This window comes from Mesocricetus auratus, unplaced genomic scaffold, assembly GCF_017639785.1.
Source record: "Mesocricetus auratus isolate SY011 unplaced genomic scaffold, BCM_Maur_2.0 Super-Scaffold_100004, whole genome shotgun sequence".
NCBI lineage: Eukaryota > Metazoa > Chordata > Mammalia > Rodentia > Cricetidae > Mesocricetus > Mesocricetus auratus.
The window spans coordinates 117,207,042-117,229,392 of NW_024429189.1; the positions used below are offsets into that span (position 1 = coordinate 117,207,042).

The 22,351-nt window shown below is 40.7% G+C and overlaps 1 protein-coding gene across 1 annotated transcript in view; it reads left to right on the forward strand.

Annotated features, from left to right (window-relative positions):
• Csnk2a1 (casein kinase 2 alpha 1) overlaps nt 1-22,351 on the forward strand; it is a 48,898-nt gene that overhangs the window by 21,164 nt on the left and 5,383 nt on the right. Inside the window, 9 exon segments of the mRNA XM_040746490.1 lie at nt 3,549-3,660; nt 5,810-5,911; nt 6,411-6,461; nt 8,103-8,162; nt 10,272-10,355; nt 14,639-14,749; nt 17,125-17,226; nt 19,580-19,680; nt 21,977-22,125. Of these exon segments, the coding sequence (XP_040602424.1) occupies nt 3,549-3,660; nt 5,810-5,911; nt 6,411-6,461; nt 8,103-8,162; nt 10,272-10,355; nt 14,639-14,749; nt 17,125-17,226; nt 19,580-19,680; nt 21,977-22,125 (872 nt within the window).

Here is a 22,351-nt window from a genome sequence, read left to right on the forward strand (position 1 = left end):
TTTATCCTTTCCATGACCCTAGTTATGTGTGTCATGGAATGTAGCCCAGTTGTATCCTCAAGAGCTATAGCCTGCTTCAACAACTGTGTTTACTCTCATAGTTACCCATGAGAGCCTCATTTGAACATTAGCATTTCCTGTCTGAACATGGCATTTAATTGTAGAGTTTTGTCATTTTTTTAATGATAAAAGCATTTTAGTAGTTAAGTACATAATAAAGCAATTTGAAAACTCACAGATGAATTACTCAGCTAAATGTGAGAGGCTGAGGCCAGATGACCTTGAATTGGAGGTCAACCTGGGCTATGTAGTAAAACCTTGTTTCAAAAAAAAAAAGTTAACTCCCATGTATGGTATCTTATATCTGATTTCATATGACTCTTTAGTCTGTAAGTGGTTAAAACTGTCTCCCTAAACTGTCATTGAACTCTCACAGGGTATGGTTTCCGTTTTGGTATGCTGTAATATGTAACAGCAAGCAATTTCTCTGCATATAAGGAGACACTCTTGGCTTAGAGATATTATTAAGAACCATGGTATAAACCAATAAATGTTATCATTGCTGATAATCTTAACAATTCTGTAATGTCACAGACTTTGAACTCTAGGTACTACCTGTGTTTATTGCAGAAATTTTAGCCTTATCTTCAAAAGCAAATGCTCTGGTGGTGCTGCTGCAGTGATACTAGAGGGCCCTTTGAATGTTTGCATGTGCTGTTTGTTTGTTTATATGCCCTTGCATAAGAGAACTCAGTGACTAGAAAGAGACCTGATAGTATTAATATTGTCCTTTGTTCTTAGTTCATTTTGTTTTTTCTTTCATTCTCCTTTTTTTTTAAAAAAACATTTTCTTAATGATTTGTTTTTATTTCCTGTGCATTGGTGTTTCCCTGCACGCATGTATGTCTGTGTGAGGGTTCAGATTCCCTGGAACTGGAGTTATAGACAGTTGTAAGCTGCCATGTGGGTGCTGGGAATTGAACCCAGATCCTCTGGAAGAGCAGCCAGTGCTCTTAACCACTGAGTCATCTCTCCAACCCCTTTCATTCTCCTTTTTAACTGCTTGAGAAAACAAATGACTGTACATACTGTATTTATTATAAGAATAAATGGAAACCAGAAAAACAAAACAGGGCAGCAGTGGCACAATCCCAGCACTTGGGAGACAGAGGCACCGGATCTCTGTGAGTTCAAGGCCAGCCTGGTCTACAGAGCAGGTTCCAGGACAGGTTCCAAAGCCACAGAGAACCTGTCTCAAAAAAGCAAAACAGAAAAAGGGTAAATAGAATTTAGCCCTCTTTCCCCTTAATCTGTGCATCTACACCCTTATTAGCATTAAACCTAGTGTAGTTAGGTACTCAACTGCTGGGCTATAGCTGCAGTCCTTTTTCCTTATTCTTCTTTCATGACATAGGGCCTCATGTAGCTCAGAATGGCCTCATATTTGCTATCTAGCCCAGGATGACTTGAACTTCCTGCCTCCACCTCTCTGGAGCTGGGATTCAGGTCTGCATTAGCACATCAGGAATTCGTGCATGGTGGCGTGTTAACTGACCTTTCTGTTTTATTTTGGGAATTTAAAAAATGATTGCCCTTTATTTGATGGAGAGACTGCAGGTGTCACATATGTTGAAGAACAGTTTGGGAGTTGGTTCTTTCCATGCACCTAATGGGACCAAGGATTGAAGTTGTGTCTTCTAACAACCACTTTTACCTTCTAAGCATCTTGCTCGCCCATATTTATTTATTTTAAGATTTACTTATTTGATATGTATAAATGTTTTGCATAATACCCTCAGAGATCAAGAGAAGAGATCGGATCCCCTGGAACTGGAGTTACATATACTCATGCTGGGAACTGAAGCTGAGTTCTCAGTAAGAACAAGTGCTCTTAACCACTAATTCATCTCTCCAGCTCCTTTTTTTATTTTTTGAGATAGATTCTCATATACTAAGGATGAACTTGAACTCCTGATCCTCCTGCCTTTACCTCCCAAGTATTGGGATTTGATAATATAGGCATGTACCACAAGCCCTACTTCATTTTGTCTTTTGAAGTAAAGTTTCTATGAGTTAATCAGGCTAATCTTGAATTCACTCTGTGGCCCAGGCAGGCCCTAACTTGTGGTCCTCTTGCCCCAGTCTCCCAAATAACTAGGAATAGGCATGCACTACCATACCTGGTAGAATTGAGCCTTATTTGTTTGTTGCTAGCTTGTTTGTTTTTATAGCAAGCTTTCACTTTGTAGCCCAGGCTTGCTTCAGATTTGCCATTCGCCTTACTGAACCTCCTAGATCTTGGGATTACATTTGTATATCCCTGTAACCAGCCAGGCCTCCTGAAGGAAATGCATTTGTTGTTGGTTAGAGCTAAGGCCTCAAGTAGGCAGCAGGGGAGGAGGGAAAGTAATAACATCTGCCTTATTCTTTACTTTGCCTATGACCTCTAGTTTCCTAACTAGTTAACTGAATGTGGGTAGACGCAGGACCTCTGGTTCACTATTTCTGATGTAGTTGCAAGCTTTATTAAGTCAGATATTGTCCTGAAGGATCAAACCTGTGTGTATATGTGTGTGTGTGTGTGTATTTGGAATCCACTTGTAGACAAAGAAGCTTAGTAAGAAAGGGCTGCTTTCAGGTGTAGCTAAACTGTAATAGTCTTACATCATTTGTTGAGTTCACTGCCAATATTGGACTAGCTAGTGTGAAGCAAGATTATACAAACCAGTTACTGAAGGGAAGTAGTCTGCTGTTGGAGACAAACATATACTTAAATCCCAATACAAGCTAACCATATTTGAAAAATATCTGGAAAGCTTAATAATAATTCTTTTATTTAATGCTTATTGAGACAGATTCTCAATGTGCTGCTCCAATAGAATCATAAATAGTTGGAGATTTGAAAACATACTTGAAAAAGCTTAATAATAATAATTCATTTTCTTTTTAATGCCCATTGAAATAGAATCTCATGCAGCCCAGGCTAGCTTTGAACTATGTAGCTGAGGATAACCTTGAACTTCAATTCTCCTGTCTTCACTTCCTGAATGCTAAGAATGTAGGTGTGTACCATGTCTGGTTTACATGGTTCTGGGGACTGAACCCAGGGCCAAGTGTATGCTAGGTCATGTAATAGCCCCAAACTTTTGTGTTTTCTATTTGATACACACATAGTTTAGTTGACTCAGGTTTTTTTGTTTTTGTTTTATGTAACATTTGAAATATCTTACTTGTATTACTTCTGATGGTAATAGAGTTGTCTGTCTCTACTTCTCTTCCCCTCCATGGTAAGGTAGGTGTGCGTGCATGTGTGAGTTCGTGGGAGTGTGTGTGTGTGTGCGCGCTCACGCATGTGCACGCACATGCATGCTTGCAAACTGTCAATAGCCTTTTTGTGAATAGCTCAGGATGACCTTGAATGCAGGTTTTCCTGTGTTCACCTGCTAAGAGTTGAGTGTTGGAATTACAAGCATGCACCACCATGTCTGGCATTTTGCAAGTTGAAAATTTGATATTTTGAAATCACTGTCACTTTGTTTTATCCACAGAAATCAAGATGACTACCAGCTTGTTCGAAAATTAGGCAGGGGAAAATACAGTGAAGTGTTTGAAGCCATCAACATCACAAATAATGAAAAAGTTGTTGTTAAAATTCTCAAGGTGAGTACAAGAAGAGAAATAATGTCAGAGTTGTTTGAATGTGGAATTTGTGAATTTGTGCATATAAATGCCTTTTTATACATGTTACATGAAAGATTCCCCCCCCAGTAATTTAGCCTTCCTATTATATCCTCTAAAGTCAACACAACACCTGATACTAGCTTGCTAAGGTGAGACCTAAAGCAAGAGAAGAGATGGTTAGAATGTGTCCAAGAGGCTTTCCCAAATCTTACCTAATGTCCATTTCCTATGCTTTCAGTTTGTTTTGTGCTTTCATTTTCAATAAGCAAATCATTACCTCTGCTTTGTCAGAATAAGAAGGCAAGCAGGTACACCTAATGTGGAATCCCCATCTTCACTTCAGCTATATGAATGGTAGGGACTAAGACAAGCCTGGAAACAGTTGCTTCATCAGAAAAAGGAACTTGTCTGGGTGTGTAGCATGGTGGTAGACTGCTTGCTTAAAGTGCTACAAGTCTTGGGTTTGACTCCTGGTGCTACAGAAAAGGAGAAACAAACAGAATAATAGCTGGGAAGATTACTCATTAAAGTGTATGTCTAGGACTTAATGGTCAGGCAGGCTAATCACTCAGTAAGCTTCAGATTTAATGAGTGAAGATGAGAAGACCCTGTCTCAAATGGAAGGTGGAAGACTAGCAAGATGGCCCACCAGGTAAAGATGCTACCAGAGCTGACAATCTCAGTTTAATCTCTAGAACCTACATGGGTCAACTCCCTAAGTTGTGCTTTGATCTTCATGCACATGCTATGGGACTTACTTAAAAGTAAATAAAATGCACGCGTGCGCCCACACACACACACACACACACACACACACACACACACCATTTGTAACAAATGTAGTGGAGATACAACTGAGGAGATGCACATGCACCTACACACATCCTCTCCAACAACAGAAAGAGAGACAGTTGCTTCTTAGCTGCAGTGCAAGTGTAGTGCTTCTTGATGGCTTTCTTTTGCAAAGAGAATTTAGAAAACAGTATTTACATAATGTGATATTTTAAATGTTGACTCCAGAAGATTGGAGAAATGACTCAGTGGTTGAGAGCGCTAGCTGCTCTTCAGAGGACCTGGGTTTTATTCCTAGTCTACGTGGCAGCTCATAACCATCTTTAACTCAAGTCTTAGAGGATCTGATGCCCTCTTCTGGTCTCTGAGGATATCAGTCACACATGTGATGCACAAACATACATGCAGGCAAAATACCCATACTTATAAAAATTTAAAAATAAAGTTTTGCACAAGGTTTTTTGAAAATTTGCACAAGTCGGATTTAGCCAGTGGTTTGTCACTGTGCATCTTCTATTCATTGTTTATTAATGTACTGGCTGCTATGTGTGTTACATTACACTGGGGACTCAGCTCATAGTTCCTTACCACAGAAGTGTCTGTTGCTGCTGGGAAGCAGAAGTTCCTACTTTCCATTCGTAGCATTTTTCTTATCTCACAAGTTTTTTTTAATGGTTATCTACAGGCAAAACAAAAGCATACACACACCTAAAAACACAAAACACTGTTAGCCATTTTAAAAGAAAATTGCATTCCTTTAAAGAACATTCAGGAGGCAAAGCAGGAATATTGGTATGATTTGAAGATGCCCAGGCTATAGGGAGACTGTACAGGAAGGAATGAAAAAGACACACCCCCTTTTAATTCATTAAAAACTTTATTTTAACATTATTTCTTTACTTATTTTGTGGGTCTTTGGAGATCAAAGTACATCAAGAGTTGTTTCTCTCCTTCCATCACCTAGACTTGATGAATCTCAAAGGGTCAGCAGGATTGGTGGGGAATGCCATTATAGGTTGAGCCATCTCTCTAGCCTCATTAAAAGACTTTTGTTTAAAGATCTACTATGTTGCCATTTTAAATGGTGGTTTACGAGGTTTTAAAGTGTGACATATTGCAGTTAAATTTGAAATTAAATGATAATTTTGTGTATATCTGGCCTTTGGAGTAGAAAATTTTAAGTGCCTGGGAGTGTTGGGAGAAGGGGTTCTGAGAAGTCTGTCACATTTCCTTTCTTCAGGAAGCCCATATAGAAGCTGTTTTGTATTACAGTAACGGTGAGAGGTACTCAGAAATACTTTTGTGTACGTGTGCTATTATACTTTTACCATTTCAGCCAGTAAAAAAGAAGAAAATTAAGCGTGAAATAAAGATTTTGGAGAATTTGAGAGGTGGTCCCAACATCATCACACTTGCAGACATTGTAAAAGACCCTGTGGTAAGTACAGTAGTTGTTACGAGATCTACCAGGGCTCAGGTGGTGGTGGACCCAAAGTACAACCTAGTTCTGTTTTCACTACCCTACCATTAAATATTGCTTTAATGTTCTAAATCAGTTACACACTTAACCAGCTTAGGTCCTGCTTGGAAAGGAGAGATTTAATACACACAAGTACACATGCACACACAGTCTGTTATCTAGCCTAGGAGATTGATAACACTAAAAACCAAATGTGTCAATCCAATCTGCAAATTTAGGCCTAAAGCTACTGGGCAATAGTAAGATTGTTGGGTCCCCTAGAGCGTTGAGAGATTTCAACTTAGGATATTTCTACAAAATCCTTCCAAAAATAACCTAAGTGTGGTAATGATCAGAGTGGACAGGGTTTCTTACTACTGCAACAAAGACTGCCACAATCCCCACACAATGTCCACAACTGAAAACTAAAACTCTCAGGGCTAGTACTAATGTATTTTCTTTTTTTTTTTCCCCTTAGTCACGAACCCCTGCCTTGGTTTTTGAACATGTAAACAACACAGACTTCAAGGTATCATCCATAAGTAACCATTTCAAACTATTGGATTTTTGGATCATACAGAAAGTCTTTTGGAGATGACAGCGTATAAAGAGCTTGCTTTTGCTTATTTTAAAAAGTTTTGTCCCTAGATTGATCAGCACTAAAAGTAGTATCTGTTTTTCATATCTGGATGTTTATGCTTGTATTTGTTTAGTGGTTTTTTAATAACTATTACTTTTATATCTTGCCACATGTATCATAGTTTCTGCTGATGTACAGACAAGTGGAGGTGACAGAACATGTTGACTTTAGGCAGCAATGTTCAAGAAAGAATAAATTGTTTATATAATAGTAGGGACTAAATGCATATTCCTTAAGGAACTGGCTGGGTGGTGGTGGCCCACGCCTTAATCGGGAGGCAGAGGCAGACGGAGCTCTTGAGACCAGTCTGGTATGCAAGAGATAGTTCCAGGACAAAAAAAGATCTTAGGAACTTCAGGCTATTACTCCTTTTCCTTCTTCTTGTTCTGTTGTATATTGAGCCCAGATCTTAAGAGTTTAAAGTGCCTGGCAATTCAGCTGTCATTGAACTGTCTTCCTTCCCCTGGGGTGTGGATCATAAAAGATAATGAGAAAGGGTCGTGTAAGATTTTGCTGTAATATAAACATGTGCAGTACATATCTCTGCAGATTCTCAGGTGGCCTACTTTTTTTTTTTTTAAGATTTATTCATTTATTACGAATGCAGCACCCTGCCTCCATGTACACATCAGAAGAGGGCACCAGATCTCATTACAGATGGTTGTGAGCCACCATGTGGTTGCTGGGAATTGAACTCTGGACCTCTGGAAGAGCAGTCAGTGCTCTTAACCTCTCTTAACCTCTGAGCCATCTCTTCAGCCCTCAGGTGGCCTACTTATTCAAACAGTTCTATTTCAGTATAACTGAAAAATGTAAGCGGTTTCCTCAAGTACATATTTAATAGAGTTTGACTTGCCTTTGTACAAGTCCAGTATCAATGTTTATTTTGTTTGAAAAGGAGAGAAAAGAGAAACTGTTTTAGGTATGTTAGACACAGAATAAGAAACTAAAAAACTGTTGAGAACACCACTCACCATTTAAAGGTAATTAGATGTAAAAATACTCTGCAGCCCTTTTAGAAACTGGAAAAGTTATATTGCAGCTGTTTCTAAGAGTATATGGTCACCCTAGACTGGAATAGTTCTGTTCAGTTGAATCAGCAAATTTGTCTTCACATTTTCATATCCCTGGTGATTGTAGTACCAAGTGTGTGGGCACACGAAGGGGCATTTCACTACTACAGAGGTTGTCTATCAGCATTTGAAGGGACTTAGAAGGTAAATGAAAAAACCCTAGGTTATAAAATTATATCAGTGCATGTTGTATCAATCATATATATAGGTAGTTCCAACATTGCATTATAGCTTCGATATGTGTATACGTTATCCTTCACCGTTACTTGTAGAGGTGAATACTCCAAGAGTCTCTTGAAAGTGAATTTTTGGTGGAGAGATAGAGACCATTTGAAAAATAAATCTTGTAACCACAGTGAATGAGCCAGTTCTTAGTTGAAATTACTATTAATTAGGGTGAGAAATTGTCTTTTTATTATTGTTTTATAGCTTAAATAATTTCATTTGTCTTTAACAGCAATTGTACCAGACGTTAACAGACTATGACATTCGATTTTACATGTATGAAATCCTAAAAGTAAGTAACTACTAAGTATTTTTAAATTGGCCTTTGCTTTGACAAAAGGTTTTATCTGGTGATAGAAAAACCAGGGGATTAACTTTGTGATGTATGCTGAAATCGGGGAGCTTCCGCAGTAGTTGTAAACTGTTTTTAGTGTTGGACCCTTGGGTAATGTCTCGGTAATGAAATGGGGTTGCAACAGAACTAAAACGTGGGTTTTATGTGACAGGGCCTCTTACGCAAGGCTGGCCTACAGCTTACAAGGCAGTCCAGTCCAGGGTGGCTCTCTTGATGATCTTCCTACCCTAGTCTCCCACATTCTGGGACTCACAGTTATGTTATGACCCACTACACCCAACTTGAGAATGCCTTGGTTTTGTTTGTTTATTATAGTTTTTATTCTGTGATGCATGCCAAACGAGATACTTACCAATTAGCTGTATCCCCAGTCCTAGAATGCCTTAAAGAGAACTGGGAGTGGAAATGACAGTGTGAAAACAACTCTTTTTTTTTTTCTTTATACACTAGCTGCTGATATACTTTATTTTACTTAGGATGCAACAAATGACGCTGGCCAGGAGGTGCAGGCCTTCCTGTAATCCCAGTATGAGGACTGCCACATGTTGGAGGCCAGCCTGAGCTACAGAGTGAGACTGTCAAGAAACAAACAAGAATAAAAAAAGATTCTTGAACTCAGCCCTCAGAGGGTTATTGTTCTAAGGACTGTAAATTTCCACTGACCACTAGTGGACTTTGATTTCTGAAGTGAGATCACAAATTATCTTGCTACGTAGTGGTTGCAAGATCAGGTTTATAAGGAGAGGACTGCTGAGAGTAGGATGAAGTTTCTTATTAATCATAGGTTAATACTATGCCAGCTGTTTAAGGTGTAAAAGTGTCAAAAGAAAGCTAGGCATGTTTGTACATGCTGTTGATCCCAGCACTAGGGAGGCAGAGGCAGGCAGATCTCTGGTTTTGAGGCCAGTCTGGTCTACATAATGAGTTCTAAGCCAACCAGAGTTATATAGTGAAATACTGTTTCCCCTCCCCCTTAAAATAGCATCTAAAGATTATACCTGCAGAGACATTTGATCTTCCATTGTCTCATGTAAAAAGCTCAACTTAAAGCTGTAGATATATTTTGCCCAGTCCTGCAAACTAGAATCCCAGGCTGTCCTTCAGGAAGAACAAGAACTTAGCTAATGGCATTGGTTGACTAAAGGCCAGGATTGACAAACTCAAAGGTGTGTTGCTCCATTCACTGTAACTTAAGCTTATGAACTGTATTCAAATTTGATACATGACCTAGATCAAGTGTTGACAAATTTCTATATAGGGCTGAAAGCTTTGCCCTGAAGTTCAACTCTGCTTTTTTTTTTTTTTTAAAGATTTATTTATTTATTACATATACAGTGTTCTGTCTACACGCCAGAAGAGGGCACCAGATTGAATTGTAGATGGTTGTGAGCCACCATGTGGTTGCTGGGAATTGAACTCAGGACCTCTGGAAGAGCAGTCAGTGCTCTTAACCTCTGAGCCATCTCTCCAGCCCCCTCAACTCTGCTTTTATAGCAAGAAAATAGCCATGGATAGTGTGTATACACATAGGCATAGTTTTGTGTAGGTAAAACATTCCTATGTACAGGCAGCTGGTGATTCACCACCCCACTGTTAGCTACTGACGAAATTACTGTTCTTTAAATAGAACCTTGGTAGGCTAATTTTCTTCGGAGGGGACTGTGTTTATAGAAATACTTTAGATTTTGGATAAGAAGTTGTGCAGTTTTGTACACTTGGGGTCTTTCTGAAATAAGTGAAGAGCAGCACATGTCTATAATTCCAGCTCTAGGAGGCTGAGGCAGGCAGGTTGATGGAAGTTTAAGAGTAGCCTGGCTACTACATAGCAAGATCCTTTTGAGAGATGGAGATGAGATGATTTTGTATCTTGAATTTGAGAGCCCTGAATGTTTTTGACTGTGTGAATCAGGTCCTGAGGAATAGCTGAGAGTGACTGTCCCAATCCTGATTCTCTGGATTGTTGTGAGACTAGAAGAAAAACTGACATGGAAGAAAAAAATATCTTAAAAACAATGTCTCATGGAAGCAAATTTTTCTTTCTTGCAGGCCCTGGATTATTGTCACAGCATGGGGATTATGCACAGAGATGTGAAACCCCATAATGTCATGATTGATCATGAACACAGAAAGGTAAAGTCATAATCAAACTTCTTTCATAAATATGATGGAATTAGCAGTTTATCTTAAACACAGTCCCTATTGTCTATCTTAGATTTTAATACCTGTTAGATACTTGATAAATACTTTGCAGTTGAATAAAATAGTTAAGTCTACGTGTTTAAACCATTATTCATATTCCTAGGTATACTGTGAAAGAAACAGGATAGTGAGCAAGACATTGATCTAAGCCTGGAATCCTGCCTTCTGTTCTTACTAAGTAACTGATTTGATAAATTCTTTACTTGCTGAGTTAAAACAATAATATCAAATCTCTATAAAGATTTGATATGAGAATTAAAAACTCATGCTTGCACTGAGTATGATGGCATATGACCTTAATCTCAGCACAGAGGCAGTGGGATCTCTTGAGTCCAAGGCCAGTCTGGTCTACATAGCAAGCATCGGGGCTGTATAGGGCTATATACTAAGACTTTGTTTCAAAAAGTAAATAAGGACGAGGCAGTGGAGATGTATGCCTTAAATCCCAGAACTCGGGAGGGAGGGAGGGAGGGAGGGAGGGAGGGAGGGAGGGAGGGAGGGAGGGAGGGAGGGAGGGAGGGAGGGAGGGAGGGAGGGAGAGCGAGCGAGAGAGAGAGAGAGAGAGAGAGAGAGAGAGAGAGAGAGAGAGAGAGAGAGAGAGAGAGAGAGAGAGAATATGCTTATGAAGTGGATAAATTATTCAGAAATTGCTGCTTTGTAGCAGAGCCCGAGAAACTTGTGACCTTTTTCAGATTTTGTTTATGGAGGGTGTATGGATGTGTGTGTGTACCTGTACATCTAGGTTTAGGGGATAGAGGTCAGTCAGTATCATGTCTTCCTCTATCATTCCCTGTTTCATTGTTTGAGACAGTGTTGCTCACTGAACCTCCAGCTAGAAGAGTTCGCTAATCTAATCTCTCTGGCCAGTGTCCTCAGAAATGCTCCTGTCTCCATTTCCCCACCTCTGAGATTATAGACCTGCTTATAGACCTGCTGTCACACCTAGTTTATAACATGGGTGGTAGGGTTCAGAACTCAGATTTTCATATTCATATAGCAGGCAGTCACTTTATTTTAGCCAAGCCATATCTTCAGTCCCGTGACCCCCCCCTCTTTTTTTTTTTTAATTTGTGTGTGCCTGACTGTCCTGGAACTCACTATGTAGACCAGGCTAGCCTCAGACTCAAAGCCATCCGCTTGTCTGCTTCTGCCTCCTGAGTGTTGGAATTAAAAGGCATGGGCCACTATATATACATTTTTTTTCATTTTTGAGACAAAGTTTTACTAAGTAGCCCCCCCTCCCTCTCTCCCTCTCCTCTCCTCTCCTCCCTTCTCGTCTCCCCTCTCTCCTCTTCTCCTTTTTTGTTTTTGAGACAGTTTTTCTCTGTGAGCTCTACCTGTCTCTGCCTCTTAAATGCTGGGATTAAAGGTGTGTGTTACAGCATCCAGATTGATATAATCTTTTTACAAAATAAATTATTTTGTCAAGGGAAGAGTGGGAGTGTTATTAGAGATTAGAGGAAAACATTGATGTTAATTTTTTCCTTCTACCATTTGAGTCCCAGTGCTTGAACTGAAGTCATCAGGCTTGGCGGAGAGTGGTGCTTTTAACCTGCAATTCAAGGCAGTGTCTTGTTGTGTATCTTAGGCTAACTTTGAACCCATTATAAAAAGATAATAACTTTGAACTTCTGTTCCTCCTCACTGTATCTTGAGTGCTGGGATTACAGTGTTTGTCTCTCTGCTCAGTTTATGTGATGCTGGGGGTTGACTTCAAGTCCTTAAACATGCTACACAAGCATTCTGCTAAATGTGTGTGTGTGTTCAGGTATATGTGTGTCAACCTTGGGTTTTCTTCCTTTGGAGTCATGCGTCTCTGGTTTTGTTTTTGTTTTTGTTTTTTGGAGACAGGGTCCTTTATTGGCACCTGGCTCACTAATTTGATAGCTGGCTAGCCAGTGTGCTGTGTGGGTCATCCCACCTGCCATTACTTCCCCAGTGCAGGGATTACAACTTTGTGCTACCTTGCCTGTGTTGCTTGTTTTTGTGTGTGTGCTGAGGTTAAAATTTAGGGAATTTAGGTGAGAGTTAATACATTTTCTGACACATACCGTGTAACAGGCTCTTTGAGGCTGGAGGTATATGAATGAACAAAGCAAAGCAAACAAAAACTGTCTCTAAAGAGGTTACATTTCAGTCAAGTGTGGTAACTAAAGCCATCGTGCAAGCAGTCTCAATACTTGAGAGACTGAGCCAGGAGATTGCTTTGAGTCCAGGGCCAGTTTGGTTCTACATAGTGAGACACTGTTTCAGAGAGGTATTGGAAAGGGAAGGAAGGATAGAGGGATCAGGGAATAAACAATGACAGATCACAAAAGATATTTAAGGGATATGTTGCAATTAGTTAGGGTTTCTATTGCTGTGACTAGAAACCATGACCAAAAAAAAAAGCAACTCGGAAAGGGTTTATTTCATCTTAACAGTTCCACAACATAGTCCACCACCAAGGGACCCTGGAGGGCAGGAGCTGAGGCAGAGGCCATGGAGGAATGCTGCTCACTGGCCTGCTGGTCATGGATTGCTCAGCCTGCTACCTGCCACCCAGGGCCACCTGCTGGGGAAGGGGATGGCTGGTAGCCTCATCCTCGGTGATCTGGATCCTCTCACGCATGATAGTGTAACAGGCTTGCCTGCCTGCCAGCCTAGTTGGACATTTTCTCAATTGAGGTTTCTTCTTCCCAAATGACTCTAGCTTGTGTCAAGTTAAAGTAAAACTAGCCAGCACAGTATAGGATGTTCTATAGGGTTCCATTGGAAAAGTGACAATTTTTAGAGCACTGGTGTAGACCATATATCCCAAGAAGAAAAAGAATTTCTGTCCTCAAGTAAGCTAATAAATTCTAGGGCAGACACTAGCATAGTGTCCTCTAATTTGATTCAGTTGTAGCAGTGACCACCTAGATACTAGATTCCTAAGGCTTGCCCTTCTTCCCTTTCAGATGCTGGCTACAAGCCCCAGGTTGTTCTCTCTGCACTTCTGAACAACTGGCTATTACTTTTTTACACAGTCCTTCTCTGCTTCAATTTGCTAGAACCTTTCAGAATTTAGGTAAATAGTTTTATTTAAAATCATACTACCTGCCGGGCGGTGGTGGCGCACGCCTTTAATCCTAGCACTAGGGAGGCAGAGGCAGGCGCATCTCTGTGAGTTCGAGGCCGGGCTGGACCGACAGTCTCCAAAACAATACAGAGAAACCCTGTCTCGTAAAAACCAAAAAAAAAAAAAAAAAAAAAAAAAAAAGTCATACTACCAATGGCAACAGATGGAGAGATGAGCTGAGGACAAAGTTTGTGGGGAGTTGTGCAGAGGTTCCATGTCATCTCCCAGCACACTGCCTTTTAAGAACTGCCACATAACCGTCCAGAAGCTCCTTGAATTGTACTTTGTGGATTTTTTTATTGTAATAAATGTGAATATCCAAATTGCATGTTGCAGGCTTAGTTGGAAAACAAGCAAAACCCATTTGGAAGGGTATCTTCATATGTGGTCTGCCAAAACACATTTTCATACAAGTTTCTGTGACCTAGCTTAGGAAAGAGAAGCTCAGTTTCTGTTCCTTACTTTCAGTAGAAAAAGGAGAGGCAAACTGAGTACACAAGGGGAGTTTTGCTCTCTAAGGCCTACACTATGCCAGGAACTCAGGCTAGGAATGGAGCTCAGTGCCTAGGACCACCTAGGATCAAAGACAAGCACACAAAGAAGAAGGAAAAACTTTACCGAAAAGTATGGTTTTTTTTTTTTTTTAGAAAATATAGGCATTGTGGAAATTAGCCAGAAACCTTGGATGAAGAACAGTGTGGGTATTAAAATCATAATATCACAATATGGAATGCTGGAACAGCAACACAGGTAAAGCTGAGCTAGAAAGGACAGAAGGAAATGAGGTCAGAGGGGAAGAGAACCTCCAAGCCATGTTGTTCGCAGGTCTTTTCTCTGAAGATAGGGATCAGGGTCTCAACAGAGTATTGGCATGTTGCAGTTTACTGCAGGAGTAGTAAAATACCTAAATGAAAATGCAGTGATGTTCCAAAGCTCTGGCAAGGATGTGAACACCTAGCTGAGGGTGCCTTCTCTGGAGTACTCACCTGTCAGAATGAGAGTAGTTTGAAGATGCTGTAGTTATATGTGACTTGTTCTCTCTTTCTCTCATTTATTTATTTATTTATTTATTTATTTATTTATTTATTTATTTATTTATTTATTTTCCTTTTAGCTAAGGCTAATAGACTGGGGTTTAGCTGAATTTTACCATCCTGGCCAAGAATATAATGTCCGAGTTGCTTCCCGATACTTCAAAGGTCCAGAGCTACTTGTAGATTATCAGGTAAGAAGAGAATGGCAAAAACAGTGTTGTTCCTGTGCTTCTTTTGCACAGAATTTGCGGAAATGTCTGTTTGTGCTTTGAGTAAGCCATTAACATATTCATAGCTGTCCTTTTTAAGGTAAAATATAACAAATACATGAGCTGTCTTGTGTAACGTGTTTTTTTTATGTGTGATAATGTTAAATTATGGTTCTAGCCAGGCATTGGTGGCACACGCCTTTAATCCCAGCACTCGGGAGGCAGAGGCAGGCGGATCTCTGTGAGTTCGAGGCCAGCCTGGTCTACAAAGTGAGTGCCAGGACAGCCTCCAAAGCTACAGAGAAACCCTGTCTTGAAAAACCAAAAAAAAAAATTATGGTTCTGAATTTACCAAAGAAAACCAGAAGATAAGAGGTTCTCTTGATCCAGAAGGCATAATTTGTAATCCAGCTTTTAGGAAATAGTGGCAGAAGGATCAGTTCAATCAAGTCCAACCTGGACTACATGAGACACTCTCTTTTACAAAGAAAAAAGAAGGAAAAGTCTCCTGCATTTCTCCTAAATTGAGCCTCAAATATAGATACCTCCCCCCCCCCTTGGTGGTTCACAGTGATTTCCTTGCACTTGGAAGGCTGAGTGAAGCAAGAGATTTGCCACAAGATTGAGATCTGCCTTGGGCTATCATATAAGACCCTATTCCCAAAATGGGAGGGATGAAGGCCAGGTGGGAAAGATGGTTCAGAAGTTAAGAGCACTTGGGGCTGGGCTGGAGAGATGATGGCTCAGAGGTTGACAGCACTCAGGAGGCAGAGATAGGCGGATCTCTGTGAGTTCAAGGCCAGCCTGGTCTACAGAGTGGGCACCAGGACAGGCTCCAGAGCTATACAGAGAAACCCTGTCTTGGGGGGGAAAACACAGGCTGTTCTTCCAGAGGTCGTGAGTTTAATTCCCAGCAAGTACATGGTGATTCACAACCGTCTGTAATGAGATCTGATCCTTTCTTCTGTCATGCACACATACATGCAGGGAGAACACTGTATAATAAATAAATTAGTCTTTTTTAAAAAAAAGAAAAAGTAAAGCAGGTGGATCTCTGTGAGTTCAAGGTCAGCCTGGTCTGCAGAGTGCCAGGATAGTCTCCAAAGCTACACAGAGAAACGCTGTCTCAAAATCAAAAAACAAAAAAAGTTAAGAGTACTTGCTGCTCTTGTAGAAGAGTTGGTACGTTCCTAGCACCTGCATGGTGGCCTCCCATAATTAGTTATTTTTCAAACACTGTACATAGGTAATACACATACATACACACAGGCAAAACATGGAAAAACATACACTTAAAATCTTTTAAAGCCCAACAATGATGGTGAACACCTTTAATCCCAGTACTGAGGTGGCAGAGGCAGGTGGATCTCTAAAAGTTCAAGACCAGCCTGGTCTAAGAAGCTGTTACACAGAGAAACCCTATGTCAAAAGAAAAAAAAACCTGTAAAAATATTTTTGGATTTATTTAGTTTTATGTGTGAGTGTTTTGCTCAGTTGTATGTCTTAAGTATCACATTGTACCTAGTGCTTGTGGAGGTCAGAAAAGACAATTGGATTCCCTGAAAAGAGTTTTATAGGTCTTTGTTAGCTGCTATGTGGTTCTGGCGCCTCTGGAAGAGCAGTCAGTGATCCAAACCAGTGAAACATCTCTCCAGCCCCAAATTAAGTTTTTTTGGGGGGTGGGACAAAAGATTTACCTAGTATTATAGAACTCTTCAGGGGACACTTTCCATACCCATTTTTTCTGGGTTGTTATCAGATAACCTTCAAGTTTCGTGATCTGCCCCCTAAGTTCCATCTCTAGAATTCTAAAGATTGTAACCTTACCAGGCATGGAGGGATGCTATGCTTTTTAATCACAGCACTTAGGAAGCAGAAGCAGGCATCTCCGTGAGTTCAAGTACAGTCTGGATGTCATAGTGAGGATGGTCATGGCTGTGCAGTAGTACCCTGTCTCAAAGAGTGAGCTGGGTTGAGTAAGCCTTCTCCCCTCTGAAGGAGATCCTTGGATTTCTTCACATAGTAAAATTGCAGATTTTCTTATGCAAGTGAAGAAAGTAATAAGTCTCTGGGGAGAAATAAAACTGGATTGAAAGATTGAAAATGAAGCCTAATAGTAAACCAGTTGCCTACCATGCCCAAGGTTCAAGGTTCATCCCCAGTACTAAAACAACAACAAAACAAACAAACAAAAAATAACTGGGTGAAAGAAGCCATAAAAAACTGAAAAGGGGTATATGAATGTGCTATTGGTGTTTCACAAAGTGAGTTTTAAAATTTGTTTTTAAATGTCTACTTTGTGTCAGGAAGTGGCAAGCCTTGGAGTTCATGTAATAACAATGTTTTCTTTAATACAGATGTATGATTATAGTTTGGATATGTGGAGCTTGGGTTGTATGCTGGCAAGTATGATCTTCCGGAAGGAGCCATTTTTCCATGGACATGACAATTATGATCAGGTGACAGCATGTTATTCCCATTAAGAAATTTACTGACCTAGTAAAGATGGCCATATCTGCAAATTCATAAGAAACTTTAGTGGATCTGGGCTACAGAGTGAGTTCCCAGCCAGCCTGGACTACAGCATAAGCTCCAAGCCAACCTGAGCTATAATGTTTAAAAATTAAAGACCTGCCGGGCGTTGGTGGCGCACGCCTTTAATCCCAGCACTCGGGAGGCAGAGGCAGGCGGATCTCTGTGAGTTTGAGGCCAGCCTGTTCTACAGAGCGAGTTCCAGGACAGCCTCCAAAACAATACAGAGAAACCCTGTCTTGAAAAACCAAAAAAAAAAAAAAAAAAATTAAAGACCTATCCAGATGTGGTTTTGCATACCTTTAGTCCTAGCACCTGGGAGGCAAGGGCATGTGAGCATGTGGGTCTCTGAGTCCTTGTGCTGTTGCCCCCCCCATGATAACTCATACCTTTAATCCTAGCACTCAGGAGGAAGAGGCGGGAGATCTCTTTGAGTTAAAGGCCAGCTTTGTTGACACAGCAAGTTCCAGGACAGTCGGAGCTACATAGAGTTAACCTGTTTCAAAAATTCAAAAAAAGAAGAAAAAGTGTGTGTGTGTGTGTGTGTGTGTGTGTGTGTGTGTGTGTGTGTGTGTGTGTGTGTGTGTAAAATAGATTTGCCTCATACCACCACCCCCAATCTCACCTCCAAGTCCAATTCATAATACGCGGTATCTGAGAATCTGCTACTTGTTCACTAGTTCTCAGAGCAGCCTAATTTATTAACCTTTACACATCAGAATCACACACACCAGTCTTTTTGGTGTTTTTCTGTTACTTCCTTTTAAAGTGTGCATGTAAAGTACTTTATAAAACATGTACAGGGGCTCGAGAGACAGCTTAGTGGCTTAGAGAGTTTGCTGCTCTAGCAAATGTAGCAGATGACCTGGGTACAGTGTTTAGCACCCGCATCATTTAGCTCACAACCACCTGTAATTCCAGTCCCAGGTGATCTGATCTCTTCTGGCTGGCCTCCATGAGCATAGCACAGATGTGATGCACATACATACATGCATGCATGCATGCATGCATGCATACATACATACATACATACATACATACATACATACATACATACATACATAGATTGCATTTTTCTTTGGGGGGGTTATAGTTTTCAAAAAATGAGGTGGTACATGCCTTTAATCCCAGCACTCAGGAAGCAGTGTGAATAGGGGGAAAGCCTGGTCTACAAAGACAGTTCTAAGACAACCAAGATACAGAAAAAAAAAAAAGGCTGGATAGATGGGCCAGTGGTTAAGACCACTTGTTGACCTTGCAGAGGACCTGGGTTCAGTTTCTAGCACCCAAACGATGGCTCACAACCATTTATAAATCCAGTTCCAGATGATATAACTCCCTCTTCACCTCTGTGGACTCTAGGCATGCATGTGGTACATAGACATACATGTAGATAAAACACCCATACACATAAAATAAAAATAGATCTCTTTTAGAAGAGAGAAAAAGAAATACTTTCTTCCGTGTGTCAGCTTATATTTAATAGTGCTCTAGTCATTTTCTCCATATAAATTGAGTTTAGTTGAGTGTGTGTGTGTGTGTGTGTGTGTGTGTGTACACATATACATATACATACCAACAGAAATGTAGATGGAACTAAGAGATAATAGGAAAGTCTCAATGCCTAGTTTCCTTTGGACACAGTAAACGTTTTGTTTTGTTTGAGACAGGGTAACTCTGTGTAACCCTGGCTGGCCTGGAAATCAGATCCACCTACCCCTGCCTACGGAGTGGTAGGATTAAAAGTGTGTGTCACCACATTATGTCACTCAGCATAATGGACAGATTTTTTTGTTTTGTGTTTAAGATACCTTTAACTAAAGGCAACCACCGGGAAGTTAAAGTCTGCAACTTTGTGGTTAGTTGCCATACAGAACTGAAGGGATATAGGGTAAAGAGGAATACCTTTAAATAGCTCGTGGTCTGTCTATAGGTAAATCCAGCAGTAAAGCAATTGACTATAGTAATGTAAATGCAGAAGTGTAACAAGTTTCAAAAGAAGACACATCATTGTTTGAGTTGTGATAAAAAAAAGCTTATCAGGGGGACTTTCAAGGAGAGAAAAAGCCGGCAAAGTAATTGTCTTTTTCTAACATTTTCACATTGAGTTACTTAGGGATTCTATAGGAAATACCCCTGCTACACACCAAAATTTGAATTAAACATTAAGGGGTAATACTTACTTGTAGGGCATATCAGTACCTTTATTTAATTCATGTATTATTTGTTACTGATTTGATCATATAATATGCTTCTATGGGTTTTGTTCTTCGATATTAGTTGGTGAGGATAGCCAAGGTTCTGGGAACAGAAGATTTATATGACTATATTGACAAGTACAACATTGAATTAGATCCACGTTTCAACGATATCTTGGGCAGGTAAGTCTAACACACATATATACACAAAATCTATGTGTGGTTTGGCCTTTTGGATCCTGGAAATTGTCTTGTTCTCTTTGCCCAAAGTGTAAGGTCTGGTGCTGCAGGATACTATTTGAGCACACTTGATAACATCAGATTGAATGGCCATATGTCTAAATTCACATAGAAAAGTCTGGAGTGTGAAGATTATAGTCAGACAGTTCCTGTGAAGGGAATTTATGTAAATGAAGGATCTAAGTAGAAGAACACAGTTGGATAAGACATTAAACTCTCTCCTGATGTGATTTTCTTAAATGACAGCGCTTTTTTTAAAATTAGAAACAAGCTTGCTTTACATGTCAATCCCAGCTCCCTCTCCCTTCCCTCTTCCCCCGCACCCCCACCAAACCCTCAACCCCTTACCCAATCCCCACTATGCTCCCCCAGAGGAGGATGAGGCCCTCCATGGGGGGGATATCCAAAGTCTGTCATAACATCTGCGACAGGGCCTAGGCCCTCCCCCATGCATCCATGTTGAGAGAGCATCCCTCCATGTGGAATGGATTTACTGCTCCAGGCCCCGTAGATTATCAAGGCCTCCTCACTGACACCCAAATTTAGGGGGTCTAGATCAGTCCCATGCTGTCTTCTCAGCCATCATTTTGGGTTCATGAGCTTCCACTTGTTCAGGTCAGCTGTTTCTGTGGGTTTCACCAGCCTGGTCTTGACCCCTTTGCCCATCACTCCTCCCTCTCTGTAATTGGGCTCCAGGAGTTCAGTTCAGTGTTTAGCTGTGGGTGTCTGCCTCTGCTTCCATCAGTCACTGGATGAAGGGCTCTAGGATGGCATATAAGGAAGTTGTCAATCTCACTATCTGGGGAGGGCATTTAAGGTAGCCTCTCCACTATTGCTTAGATTGCCAGTTGGTGTCATCCTTGTAGATCTCTGGAAATCTCTCTACTGCCAGATCTCATCTCACACCTATAATGACTCCCTCTATTATGGTATCTCTCTGATTCTTCTCTCTTCTCTTCTTCCCTGACTCAACCTTCCTGCTCCCCCATGTCCTCCTCTTCCCTCCTCTTCTTCCCCTGTCTTTCTCCTAGCTGCCTCTCCCCTCCCCCCATGCTCCCAATCTGCTCAGGAGATTCTGTCCCCTACCCCTTCTCCAGGGTACCATGCATATCTCTCTTAGGGTCCTCCCTGTTAGTGAGTACATACCATGTTTGTCTTTTTGTGACTGAGTTACCTCACTCAGGATGGTTTCTTCTAGTGCCATCCATTTGCCTGCAAATTTCAAGATTCCATTGTTTTTTTTTTTCTGCTGAGTAGTACTCCATTGTGTAAATGTACCACATTTTCTCTATACACTCTTCAGTTGAGGGGCATCTGGGTTGCTTCCAGGTTCTGGCGATTAAAAATAGTGCTGCTATAAATATAGTTGAACAGATATCCTTGTTGTATGAATGCTCATCTTTTGTGTATATGCCTAAGTGTGGAATTGCTGGATCTTGGTGGTAGACTGATTCCCATTTTCCTGAGGAATCTCCATACTGATTTCTAAAGTGGCTGTACGAGTTGGCACTCCCACCTGCAGTGGAGGAATGTTCCCCTCTCTCCACATCCTCTACAACATAAACTGTCATTGGTGTTTTTGATTTTAGCCATTCTGACAGGAGTAAGATGGTCTCTCAGAGTTGTTTTGATTTGCATTTCCCTAATGGCTAAGGATGTTGAGCACTTTCTTAAGTGTCTATCAGCCATTTTAGACTCCTATTGAGAATTTTCTATGTAGTTCTGTGCCCCACTTTTTAATTGGATCCTTTGGTGTTTTGGAGACTTGCTTCTTGAGTTCTTTGTAAATTTTGGAGATCAGCCCTCTGTCAGACAGCACTTTCTAAGCAAAGAAATAGACTGGTTTGCTGACAGCTACCTGGCACTGCTGAGACAGAATAGGAATGCACTGGCAACTTTATATGAGGACACAGATAAGCAACGACACTTATTTATCTGCCAAATGACAAAATTGGCCAAGAATGAAGATGGGGGAAGAATACTGGTTAGCTCAGCCACCTGACTGCTTCACAAGTACATTAACAACCTAATTCACCTAAAGTGTGTGTCTTCAAAGGGAGGAAGACTCAGGTTTGGTGCGACACTCATTTCCAGTTGCCAGTTACTAGTTACCTTCTATCTATGGGTGTTATCCCCCTGTGATATAGTAGTGACTCAAGATTGTTCTTTGGATTTTATCTCTTTGCTTGTTGGTTCTGCACCCTGTGACGCATTTCTCATTTCTAATTTTGCCTTATAGACACTCTCGTAAGCGATGGGAACGTTTTGTCCACAGTGAAAACCAGCACCTTGTTAGCCCTGAGGCCTTGGATTTTCTGGACAAGCTCCTGCGATATGACCATCAATCACGGCTCACTGCAAGAGAGGCTATGGAGCATCCTTACTTCTGTGAGTCCAGTTGTGTAGCCCTTCACTGCCCAGCAGACTACATGAGACAGAGGAGAATTTATGTTATAAACAAGGTTCTGAGTGTTATAGCTCATATCTGTAACCTAGCTCCTATTTGTCTGCCAAAAAGTTAGTTCACCCATTCTGAGCCTTCTTTTCTTCAGCTGAGGGGCACTGACAGCAGTTGCCAGGCAGAATTATTGGGAAGAGGGCTGAGAATGTCCAA